Here is a 13,337-nt window from a genome sequence, read left to right as displayed (position 1 = left end):
AGACGTTCTCAGAAGATATACAATCGTCAAGTAGATATATATGCCTTTGACCCTTTGGGATATATATAGATCTGCGAGTGGTCCCTCATTTCCATGAAGTTCTCAAGAGTTGCGATATATACATATGTCAGTGGTCACTCATTTTTCGAAACTCGTCAGAAGTTGGGTTATATACATTTGTCAGTGGTCACTCTTTTTTCTAAACTTCTCAGAAGTTCCACAAGTCGAGAGAGATGTACCCATCCTGCTTCTCCTCCTGCCAAGTCGGAATGGAGTCCAACGCGGAGTAGTTGTCCATGGATGGGACAGTCTGGAAATCGAGGCAGCCACTGCTGTCAAACAGAGACACCCAGGAACCTCGTTCCACATGAATCTGCTCACAGTTGTTCCACAACTCCGTTTCTGCAACCACAGATGATCGCGACGAGGAGGCGAGGGAGACGCCATTATCGTGATTGTTATTATGCAGAGAGGGTGAAGTGGAAGGGAGTTCGTCACGGGCATATGTAGAGGCAACGAGCTTAATCTGTCGGGGGGAGAGAGAAAACGCCGATGGAATGGAGGGTACAGAATCGGGGAAGTTAAAATTGGCGTTGGAGCCTCTCAAACAATACGCTGCGGCATCGTAAGCGCGAGCAGCTTGCTCGGCGGTTTTGTAGGAGCCGAGCCATATCTTCGCTCTGGTTTTGGGCATCCGGATTTCGGACCCCCAGCTCCCCCATTTTCGCAACCGAATTCCCTTAAATTGGGGGCGCCTTTGTCTGCCATCTTCACATCGTTGAGCACCCGTGTGGTGTTCCTGTGGGGTTCTCTCCATATTTTCAATCGGAAAAGCTCTGTTGTGTTAACTGATAAGTAAAATTGGTGGGTGATAGATTGTGACAGTTGCTTGGCTCTGTGTGGGGGGATTGGAAGATTGTATATATAGGTATATGAGCGCTTGGCTCTGTGTGGGGGATTGGAAGATTGTATATATAGGTATATGAGCGCTTGTCAAAAGCGCGTATGACATTGGTCGTCAGTCGTAAATGGCAACATGGTTGTGTTGAATTTCATGGGCAAAGATAATTTAATGCCCACGGTCACAGGAACGAATGTCGATTCTGGTTCAAAATTGAAGTCGTCATTGGGTCTTAAAGATACTTCAGTCTATGACGTCACATGAGTATGGTCTAGTGTATGATGTCACATGAGTATAAAATTCTGCCGCGTGGTTTAAAGATTTTGTTTTTTTATAAGTCATGGAAATTTTAAATGTATTTTGAAAAAATCTGTAGGGTATTTGTGAATTTAAGTAAAAGTTGTTAAATTTTATAATTTTAGGTGTCTTGGAAGTTTTAGATGGCGCTACATCTATTTCCACCATAAAAACACCATTTAAAGACTGCATCTATAAGATTTTTTGAAATTGTTTTGCCCAAATTCTAACACTTTTGATCGTCTCTACAATTCCTCAACCTCCATAAACAACTCTTTTCCTAATCTATGATATCATAAAAGAAATATAAAATTATTTAAAATAAAAAACTACTTAGCTAAATTTAAAATTATTTTGAATTCTTTCCATTGAAAGGGACAGCGCAACGAAACTTTTCATAATATGCTCTATTATCATTATTTTAATAGCCTTTTGTTTCATTGTTGATTTTTATATATATTTTAATAATCAAAAATATTAAAAAGTTAAAAAAAAACTCCGTATCATAGTTAAAAAAAACAGACCTCCTATTATTTTTATAATAAAATTTTATAGAACTATGTATATATCATTTATTTATTGAAGTTGTTGCATTTCAAAAATTTTGGTCCTAGTGAATTTTTAGCTATACAAAAGAGAAACAGTTTGAATCAACTGCTTATTCTCTTGTTATTCGGATTTGCAAATGATGTTTATTTATCTTTTTTGGGTTTTATTTGTGGGTCTTTTTTCTACCTACTTCAATTGCTTGCATTTATTCCCTACTTTGCTTGCTTGTATTTACTATTTTCTCTACTTTCTTGGATTTATCAAGAATACATGACTAACGTCACATGAAGACATTGCACTAGGCACCAAGGATTGATCCAATGAGAGTTTGATTCCTTAGTTTCAAAAATTCAACATTGAATAAGTAGTATTCAATTTAAACATTCAAAAAGAAAAATGTTATTTATGTTCTTTAGAAGATAGTGTTCAACATCATAATGCACATGTGTACAAATCATTAGGCCTAGGAAAAAGATTCTAATAATATATATTTCTTTTAAGGCTAATTGTGTTGTTGGAGGTTTTTAATAGTAGTAGTAGTTGTTTATTTTTAATCCATTAGTAACAGTGATATCCATAAAATAATAACATGATTGTTTTAAAGAAACTTTTTGCAATTGATTGAATGATATGACCAACTAAGAAGAGTTTCATTTTGTAGAGAGGTTCTACAGCCAAATACAAGGGTGATGTGTGATTCCTTGAGTGCTTAACCTTCGGTCGACATGGGTTTCTTTTAAAATAAAAATAAAACATTCTCTAAATAAAAATACAAAAATTCTTCTCATATAAAATGATAATGAGTGTATATGTTTGTTAGTTTTAATTATGTCATTTGCTAGTTAGGTTAGTTGATATTACAAGCTAGTATAAAGGAGATATAAGAATCATTCACTCTCAATCATAGCTATAAATAAAATAATAAAATGTTTCTATATGCATATGAAGTAACATAATTTTATAACAAATTGAAAAAAATAAATAATTAAATATAAAAAGTAATATTTTTTCTTTTGAGTGTTAAAATTGTATAATTCTTATACTCTTTAAAGAATATTTCAATATAGAACTTAAATAAATTAAATTAATTGAATATGAATGTCAATTAATTTATATTAATATCAATTTCATCTATTATTTTTTTCTTGTGAAAGAAACCCCTATTTTCATAATCAAAGAAAATAAAACACTTTGTGTATATACAGATTTGACATGTGTATGCGTCAACAATCTGCCTCGATCCTTGTTTGGCAAAAAATTGTCAAAAACTATTGACTATATACATAATGATAACATTGGTAACAACATAGAACCTAAACATGTATACAATAATGAACAGAGGACAATATGCGATCATTGTGAGGATCGAAAATATTCCTTCTTCCCTTTTTCCTTGCAACGTCTATCCAACCTATGGGGTTGGAAGATGGTGTAATGTTCACCACAATGCCTAGACTCTCTGCAGGTATAACATCTAGGGCATTAATAGAGATGAAACATGTAGCTTTGTCATTATCTGAACTGTCAGACTCATGGGGCCACTTTTTCCCTCCTTGGAGATGGTCTAAAGTTAGTTCCATGTTCTATGGCTTAACCTTTGGAGAGGGAATTAATGAAGACTGAAATTCTGGTGTCAACATTTGCACTGGAATGCTTCAACGAGGAGCATCTAGTGTTTTCTGGTATGCCACAGGGGACTGTGATTCTGAATTTTTTGGTGGAGTGGATCTTGTTTTGGTTCTTTGTGAATCCTGTCACCCCCTTCGAGACCTTTTCCTTTTATGCCTCGAGGATGGAAAGGAAGTGTTGAAGATGTCCAACCTCTTAGCAGGATTTGCACCTAAAGGAAATATTTTCATAGCCTAGAGTTTGCATAAGAGAGTCCTCTAGCCAATCTATACATATTTTGTCTAGAAGGTCAACATAGAGATCCCCTTGGACACAGATTCTTGTAAATGTATAGATGAATTTCTGGAATCATTCTTTGTCTATCTTGGTGAAGTTCCCAAGAGCATTGCCAATCTCCTCTAGCAATTATGGATTGTAGAGGTGAATATCCATGATGGGTAGCCTAACTCATATTGGAGTCTTCATACCCTCCATGTCTAGGGGGTTAAAATCGGGAAACCAAGGTTCTAAAGAGAGCCCAAAAACACCCCAAACAAAGGTCCCTATTAAAGAGCCTTTAAAAGATCTTTAGAGTTATTGAAAAAAAAAAAAAAAAAAATAGAGATGGCAAGAATAATCTATGGTCCAATTTTTATTCAACTAGTACCTTAAAGTTGGAGATGAGCATCAAATTAAAGTGGTAGGCTTTTTACAAAAAGTTAAGCCTACAAAATTGAGACATCTTTAGTTACCTCAATAGCTGGAATCTCCTCTAATTGTTCAATGATGAGAAACGGGTCAGAGAGGGATTTTGGAGCAAAAATGTCGAGTCACCCCCCTTCACAACATCGTTGAAGGATTCTTTATCCGATGAGCCTGTAGCCCCTCGATTTATTCTATCTTGGATAGAAGCTTGGTAAGTCTATGTCTTCAAAGGGATTTTTCCACGACACGCCACGAGAAACTCGTGGAAACTGACATTGTAGCATCCATGCAAATGCCAAAAGCATCGATGGTAGAGTCGAATTGCAACGTGCGACAACCATGCACTAGTTCAATCTCAAAAGAAGGAATACCCATTGTCATGGAAGTTCGAATGTTTATATCTGCAATCACAAAGTTGTTGTTCACCGAGAGACAAAGTGTGGCCCCATCCAAAGATTTCACAAAGATGGAGAAAACCTTACGATCACTGATTAAGATGGTTCTTGTTAAAGAAGCATTAATAAATTAATGAGGAGGTTCCAAGTCCACCTCTAACAAGAAATATCACACAGAGAATAGTCAAAGCCTATTTTGAGGGTCATTCATAGTGCATAGGGAGGTATGGCAGATTCCATGATCAGGTGCTCAAATTTTAGCTCAAAACTAAAAGTTCTCATAAAATCTAGAAACAGAGTCAAGTCGAAGTGTTTGTCATTCTGAATCCAACAACGTTTGTTTCACCTCAATTTGACACTGTATTATCAAGTTATCAAGTTCTAATCGTTTGGACCGACAACTAAAAAATTAACAGGTTTGTTGACTGGTCAGCTGACTGGGCTTCCATATAGCTAACATCATCCAGGTTGACTGTGAAGGTATGGAGAAATTAGGTGTTTCCAAGTGTCAAGCTCTGGTTGGTACATGTGCTCGTGCTTGATTGGTTCATGTTTTTCGTGGTGGACCAATTAGGGTGTGCCATGTGGCCCAATTAGAGGTCGCCACGTACCACCACATGTTTGGCAAAAATTATGGCAAGCGTTGGATAGATTGGGCAGGGCTCGAACCCCCGACCTATAGTTCAACAACCAAGTGCTCTACCAGTCATCCTATGCAATGGTTCTTACCCATATATGACATCGTGCTTATTTAAATTTTACAAGGGACGCAAATGAGAGGAGGGGTCAGGTGGTCAGCCTTGTCCCCCAGTCATCTGCTCTCTATTCAACCTATGATGCAAAGGTTTAGGGGCTTGGGACTTTAGCTCGACCCCTGATCGCACATCTCCCACATGACCACAACACACCAGAACCATAACGCCGATGGGAGGGGGTGTAGGGTTGGCCCTAGCCCTTGTCACATACCCCTATAGAGGACCATGGTTGAGTGTTAACTAAAGGGATTTTGTGTGGGGACTAGCCCCACGCCATATGGCCTCCAGCATGACCATGAAGAAAGTGTGAGGGGATGCGGTAGTAAGGGCGGGCCATTGGCCCAACCCTCAGCCATATGTGCTCCAAATCACCACGATCTAGAGATTAAGGGGTTGAGAATGTCGAAGGCGGGCAGTTAGCCTACCGCAAATTATTCCAAATAAGTTTTATTGGAAAATTTAAGTATCCAACAAATTGCACCTTCGGCGGGCCAATTTGTCACCTCCAAGATGGAAAACAAGGCAGACTTGTAGGAAAGTTAGAATATTGGTTTGCTTTGTGGGACAGATAACAACAAAACTACATGGAAAGCTTGTAAAGCCATATATTTGTGATTATTTTGCCTTTTGGGGTCAAGAAGAGTCTACCTAGGGGTTTTTGGACATTCTGGATCCAATGGTGACCTATGTTTTCTCATTTTGGCAAATCTAAAGGAACTTTTTGCAAGTTCAAGACCATGGGTGTATGGATCAATTAGTGCTTTAGAGCAGTTCTTGAAGGTGTTTGAGCATGGAGAAGGCCTTGCAGGGGTTTTCTTACCTTCAAAATTTTACTGCAACAACTATTACTTGTAGGGTTCAACTCATTTATTCTTTTCTCACTATGTCTTGTTGATGCAAGTTTTTTATTTTCCCCTCAATGAGGAATTGAAGTGATTATATGCTCGTGTATGCTCATTTTAAAATGGAGTATAGGGTCTTTGTGGGGGACACCTTGTGTTTCTGATGTTCTCATGACTGATTGTAGGTTCTCATGAAGTTTATGTGAGAGTTGTTTATAGGAGAATATTTCCTTAAAGGGGAAATAGCCACATGTTTTATCAGCAAAATTTTATGTATTCATTTTCCACTGAATATATGGACCAGTCTAACTATGTTGGTAGGCCTAGAGATGTAGCCTAGGAGGGGTGAACTCCATCACCAAATCCTTTGTTCTTCTCTTCATGAATTCTTTTATGAGTTATGTGATCTTTTGCTGCTTATGCTTAAGTTTACATGTGAAAATTAACTCATAACTTGAAGAGACATTTTGGAAAATTTGTTTTGTGTAATACCAATTTTTCCTTGCAAAGCATCAAAAAACGATCCCTGTTTTTTGGAAGAGGAAATTGACCTCCTCCTCCATTTTGAGATCAATTAGCATCGGAGCCTCATATGACCAAGTTGTAAGAATGGGTAAGAAGAGTCTCCAAGAACTAGAGGGGATGAGTTTGGCTCTTCGTATGGAGAACATTGAGTTGAGAATAATTCTAGAAATGAATGAAGAGGAGAAGACGCATATTCACCTTTAGTTGCAGCATGTGCTCGAGGAACAAGTTGCTGAAAGTTCCATTGTTGTCACAGCAAAAGACACCTCCAAAATTAAACCAATATGTGGGCATGGTTCACACAATAGCTATGGACCATATGAGGAAAATGATGTATGTGCATCTTGCAAACATCTCCAATATTCTCACCATATTCCAGTTGGTAAAAGTGGGCGGCTCGAGTCATCTACAATGTTGTCATCATCATCAGAAGCTGAAAAGATGAATGGAAAGTTCAAGGAGGTAATAAGAATTTCAAGTAAAATTCCTTCTATTTATGTTCATAACACCTCTTTTCTAGTGTTTGTGCAACATACCAAAGGCATTGGTATGAAGCTTCCTTATAAAATGGGTTACGAAGGAGGAGGCCTCGACATCAATGACCAAAGGATCACCAATCCAATCATGGTACAAGAGAGACCAATGTATCAAGGATTGGGATATGGTCAAAGGGAGTTTGGAGAATGCTCTAAATGGTTTTAGGCACAACAATCATCTGAGGATTATATGTCACACTGAGATGGTGGTGAAAAAGTTCATTTATATTTCAATGGAGATGAATGCTTGAAGGGACCTTGCATGGTATCGTCCAGTCCACATTGTTAAAGCTGCAGCCCAAAGGACTTGTATAAATCTCATGGGTGTTTTCCAAATGCTGGTAATTTTGACTATTTGTGGAATATGTATCCTTGTACATTCTTTGATGCATTTGACCATTATGTGGTTGTCTATGATAAATGCATGGTAATGGTTAAAAGGATGGATCAGATTCTAGGCATCAAGCATGATGAATTTCCTTCGCATGAGAGGACTTCCTTGTTGGCAAGCAAGAGAAATTTCTTTTGTACCCATTTCAAGATGCATGGGCATGGAAATGAACAATGTTGGAAATTACATCCAGAGCTTCGTTCCAAGAAGGGAAAAGAGATTGTGCAACCTAATGCAAGGGAAGCAATAGGTGGCAAAGAAGACTCACAAAAATCCTAAGGCAACCTTCAAGGAAAACTTGATGTAAAAAGAGAACCCATAAGCCTAGGAGAGGCACATATTAGGTAGCTTGTTTGTGAATTTGTAATTACTTGTTGTTGTTTACCTATTTAGGTACTTTTGCAAAGTGAACAATAATAGTCACTATGTGCAACAAGTATGTTTCATTGATGTTGTGCTATTGGCTTGTATAGAAGTCCATATGTGTAAGGACTTTTGGAATGTACAAGTTGTCATCCAAGTTTGTCTACAAGTTTTCCATGTACTCACCAATGTAAGTGTTCAAGATGAAACATGTTATGAATAGAATCTTTGTTTGAGATTCTACAAGATGACTATGTTTTTGTAGGCATAACCAATTATATCATTGAATTTTTGCAGCAGTGTACTTTTGTGTACAAGCTCAGTTTGAGGACGGTAAAGCAAGTTTGTATTGCTTCTGATTTCCAAGATGGAGTCAAGCTTTTATTCAATAGTTGAACTTCAAGATGAAGTTGTTTTGAATCGTGAAAATATAAGATTAAAGAGAATGTTCATATTCCACTCATCAGGTTTTTGTTCCTACATCAGCGATAAGAATTTTTGGCTCGATTCTTAATGGGACAGTAGGTCTTCACGAAGAAGATAGGTGATGTGCCTTGATTGGAGCTTGAAGGGAAACAATTAAACAGATAGCATATGGATTGAGTTTTTGGGTAATTTTGAGTTTTAACCTCATTTTATTTACTAGGAGAAGTAAATTCTTTTGGAGTTCAAAAGTTCCTAGTGGGGAGGGGTGATCAAGTGATCAAATTTTAGCTCAAAAATGAAATTGCCTAGAAAGTCTCGAAATTGACATCAATTCAAAGTGATCATCGTTTTGAATCCAAAAATATTTGTTTCACCTCAATCCAACGTCGTATGCTCAAGTTATCATGTTCTGATCATTTGGCCCAACAATTGAAAAATTATCAAGTTTGTTAACTGGGTAGCTGACTGGGCTTCTGTACAACTGACATCATCCAAGGTGAATGTGTAGGTATGGACCAATCGGGTACTACCAAGTGTTTAGCTCTGGTTGGTGCAGGTGATCTTGTTTGATTGGGTCATGTCTTTTGTGATGGACCAATTAGGGTGTGCCACGTGACCCAATGAGAGGTCGCCACATGGCACCCCACGGTTGGGAAAAATTATGGTAGGGTTCAGATAGCCTGGGTAGGGCTCAAACCCCTGACCTATAGTTTAACAACCAAGCACTCTACCAGTTCTCCTATGCAGTGGTTCTTACCCGTATATAGCACCAGAATTATTTCAATTTTACAAAGGGAGCATATGGGAGGAGGGGTCGAGCAGCCGGCCCTAGCCCTTGGTCCTTTACTCTCCATACAACCCACGACGCAAAGTTTTGGGGGCTTGGGACTTTAGTCCGGCCCATGGTCACACATCTCTCGCATAACCACAACACATTGAAACCGAAGCACCGATGGGAGGGAGTGTAGGGTTGGCCCTAACCCTAGTCACATGCCTCTACCGAGGACCGAGACAAAGTGTTAACTAACAAGAGTTTGTGTGGGGACTAGTCCCTAGCCATATGGCCTCTGACATGACCAGGGTGAAAATGTGAGGGGTTATGGCGATAAGGGCAAGCCATTGGCCCTATGGGCACCAAACGACCATGATCTGAAGATTAAGGGGCCAAGGCTAGTTTGGGGGGGGGGGGGGGGTGTTTAGCCTCGACCCTCCTAGATTAAGGGGCCAAGGCTAGTTTGGGGGGGGGGGTGTTTAGCCTCGACCCTCCTAGATTAAGTATCCAACAAATTGCACCGTAGGCGAGTGAATTTGTCACCTCTGCAGCGGAAAATAGGCCATATTTGTAGGATAGTTAGACTGTTTGTCCAATTTATAGGACGGATAACAGCAAAACTAGATGCAAATATTACAGAGCAATATCTTTGTGAGATTTTGGCCTTTTGGAGCTCAAAAAGAGTCTACCTAGGGATTTTTGGACATTCTGGATCCAATGGTGACCTTTATTTCCTAATTGTAGCACATCTAAGAGAACTTTTACAGGTTCAAGTCCATGGGTGTATGGATCAATCAGTGTTTTGGAGCATTTTTTGAAGGTGTTTGAGCATGGAGAAGGCCTTGTAGGGGTTTTCTTACCTTCAGAAGTTTATTGCAACATCTGTTACTTGTAGGTTTTAGCCTATTTATTCTTTTCTCACTATGTCTTATTCAGGAAAGTTTTCTATTTTCCCTTCATTGTGGAATTGAAGTGCTTATATGCTCATGTATACTCATTTTCAGATGGAGTATGGGGTCTTTGTGGAGAGACCTTTCATTCCTGATGTTTTCATGACTGGTTGTAGGTTTTCATGATGTTTATGTGAGATTTCTTTGCAGGAGAATATTTCTTTGAAGGGGAAATAGCCACATGTTTTATCAGCATACTTTTATGTACTCATTTTCCACTGAATATATGTAGTGGTCTAGCTATGTTGGTAGGCTCAGAGATGTAGTCTAGGAGGGGTGAACTCTATCACCAAATTCGTTGTTCTACTCTTCATGAATGCATGTATGAGTTGTGTGATGTTGTGTTGCTTATGCTTAATTTTACATGTGAAAACTAACTCATAACTTGAAGAGACCTTTTGGAAAACTTGTTTTGTGTTAAGACCTAGTTTTCCTTGCAAAGCATTAGAGAATGATCCCTGTTTTTTTGAAGAGAAAGTTGACCTCCTCGTCCATTTTCAGATCATTCCCCGAGGTTGAGGTGTCTTCCAAGTAGTTGAGGAGCAAGTTACAATAACATGCAAAGGGCTGATGACTAGGGTTCCTATTTGTGGCAACATGGTATTCCATATTCTTGAAGTAAGCTAGTTTATAATGACCCCTTTGTTGTAAATGGGTTATCAACACCTATCATATATAATAATAATAATAATAATAATAATAATAATAATAATAACAATAATTATAATAATATTTCAAACCGTAAAGACAAGAAATAATTGATAGTAAAAAGATCAATTATGTTCTAATAAGAATAATAAAAAGGAGATGTGTAATCTGTTCAATTTTTTAATAAAAAAAAATTCAATATAAGTCATAAATAAATATTTCAATTTACAATTTTAAATAATATTAAATGTATTTAAAAATATATTAATAACATAAAAAAATTTTAATGTACATAATTTATTTTACAAATAAAATATGTCAACCCCAAAGATTTTAGTGTCAAGTATAAAAATATTTCAAATAATCTTGTCATTTTATATTTTAGCCCTTTTTGACGTATATATTTTTTATTAACTTTTTGAAAACCCAACAAAGATTTATTGGAATTGCAAGTTTAGGCTATGTAGATTACACAATCCAAGTGCCCAAGGGGATTTTTAAGGCATTAAATCTATTTATTCATTCAAAAATACAATTTAAACAATTTATTCATTAAAAATACAATTTAAACAATGATGTGTGTATATATATATATATATATAGATATATATATATATATATATATATATATATATATATATATATATAGATATATATATATATAAACACAGTCATTGAGTGACCTCTACATCCCCAGGTAATAATCCGAGTAGATCCACCCGAAGGGATCTACCTGTCGACTTATTTGATTGTGCCTAACCCCAAGGGTGTCAAGGAGATTTGACCTCGTGACCTCCCAATTGGCAAAGTACTTAGCAACAAGAACTCGATGAATTGAGCTATCCCTTGGGGCTATATATATAGGTTAACCACATATCTATCAAGCACTAAGCACACGTATGATCAAATCTCAAGAAATGCAAACATTTTTTCAAGTTTTGCACTATAAAAGTAGTTTACACCTCAAAAGATTTGATCCCTCTAGTCGTGTGCTAAATCTGCGTTTAATATTGATCTATATTAGTTCTATTTGATAAATAAGATCAAAGAAATGAAAAAATAATTTATTAAATTCCCACCATATACTTATAAAAATAAATAATCTAATAAAATTCCTTTTATATAATTTTTAAACTGTAAACAAATAATCCTATTACATTCCCTCGATGTAATTCTAATACATTATAATATTGTTGAAATAATATTATGGTTAAGGAATTTAGACTTCTGTGATCCATAACATTGTTTGGAAATTTTTCGGCAAAATCACATAATCAATCTTTTGTCGACGCGTTTCGAACCAACCAGTGTGGTTCATCGTCAGGACAAGTTGAAGAACCAATCAGGCTTAGCTTGATTAAATAGAGTGTGCAGAGACTCCAACGGCTATAATGCTAACGGCTAATTTTGACCTAATGAACATAGTCAAACCACTAATATTCTTGAAATATTTAATTCTTATTATTCTTAGAACAACTAAATCGGTTAAATTTTAAAGGAATGTATATCTAAAAACAAATAATATATATTTTATTTTATTTTTATTAAAAATTAGCTAAAATTCATTTGTTAATTCAACTAAAGGAATTCATTTAATAACATATAATATTTATATAATCCATATTTATTATTTAAATGTAATGGTCAATAAATTAATAAATAATTCATCTTTATTAAATAATCTATATATATTAATATTCCAATATTATTAAATATAAATAAATAGTCCTAAATTACTATTATTCTTAGAATATAGTATCGTTAGGTAATTGTATATATAATCAATAATAATTTCCATCTAATGGTCCACTGGTAAAATATATATTATTTTATTTTTATTTTTTATTTAAATATAATGGCCCATTCGAAATTAAAATAAGTTATATATAATAGTTTATATTTATTAAATAGTCTATATTTACTTAATAATTTAAAATTCCAATATTATTAGAATCAAACAAATAGTATTCTTGTTAAATCTTTTTTATTCTTAGTTACACTAGGTAAATACCATAATTTGAAGTATATGTTTATTAATAAATTCAAACTAACTCAATGCTATTGGTATATCCTATATTTATTAATAATACTTTCTATTTTTCATTTAAACTTAAAGGTCCAATGGTAAATTAGATTCCCTCTTATAATTAATCTAGTAATTTATATTCTTTAAATGATCAATATTTATTGAATAATCTGTTATAAATTTTTTAAAATTAACTATGTCATTAGGTAAATATATTCATACCTATAAGGTTTAAAAAGGATTTCCACTGATTAAATAAATAAGAAATTAGTTAAAGGAAATTTCAAATCTAAAGGTATAGTAGAATTAAATAAAAGCATAAATGATTGAAATTATGGAATTAGAATTATAAACTATTTTTATTATATCCAATAGTATCATACACACGATAAGGTTAATACAATAATTAGCCCGAAATTAATTTAAAACCTCTTCATAACTCAAACCCCCTATAATAATAGGACTAAACCCAAAGAATATTATAGGATGCAAGGACTAACGGGGAGAAAACCCGGGAAGAAGGGAGGGACCAACCGCCAAAAACAAAACTAAGGAGAGGGAAGACAGAAACCCTAAGACAATAACAAAAGGGGAATGAGGAGGTTAGGAAGACAAAGCTGGGACCCAGCAACTGCTAATCTTCCAGCC

General features: G+C 35.6%; 1 protein-coding gene across 1 annotated transcript; it reads right to left on the bottom strand.

Moving 5' to 3' along the window:
- Window positions 1-208: 208 nt before the first annotated feature.
- LOC149176238 (ethylene-responsive transcription factor ERF012-like) lies at window positions 209-817 on the bottom strand. The gene has a single exon (XM_089421393.1). It carries the CDS (start codon window positions 815-817, stop codon window positions 209-211), a length of 609 nt encoding a protein of 202 aa, XP_089277519.1.
- Window positions 818-13,337: the final 12,520 nt, after the last annotated feature.

This window comes from Pinus tabuliformis, chromosome 4_1, assembly GCF_031772625.1.
Source record: "Pinus tabuliformis cultivar Carrire ecotype Pingquan chromosome 4_1, CPIR1, whole genome shotgun sequence".
Taxonomy (NCBI): Eukaryota; Viridiplantae; Streptophyta; class Pinopsida; order Pinales; family Pinaceae; genus Pinus; species Pinus tabuliformis.
This window is presented reverse-complemented; position numbering and strand designations above follow the sequence as displayed.

Bases quoted from the DNA above. Each gene is read 5' to 3' on its own strand.
- LOC149176238 (XM_089421393.1), bottom strand. From the start codon at position 817: ATGGAGAGAACCCCACAGGAACACCACACGGGTGCTCAACGATGTGAA.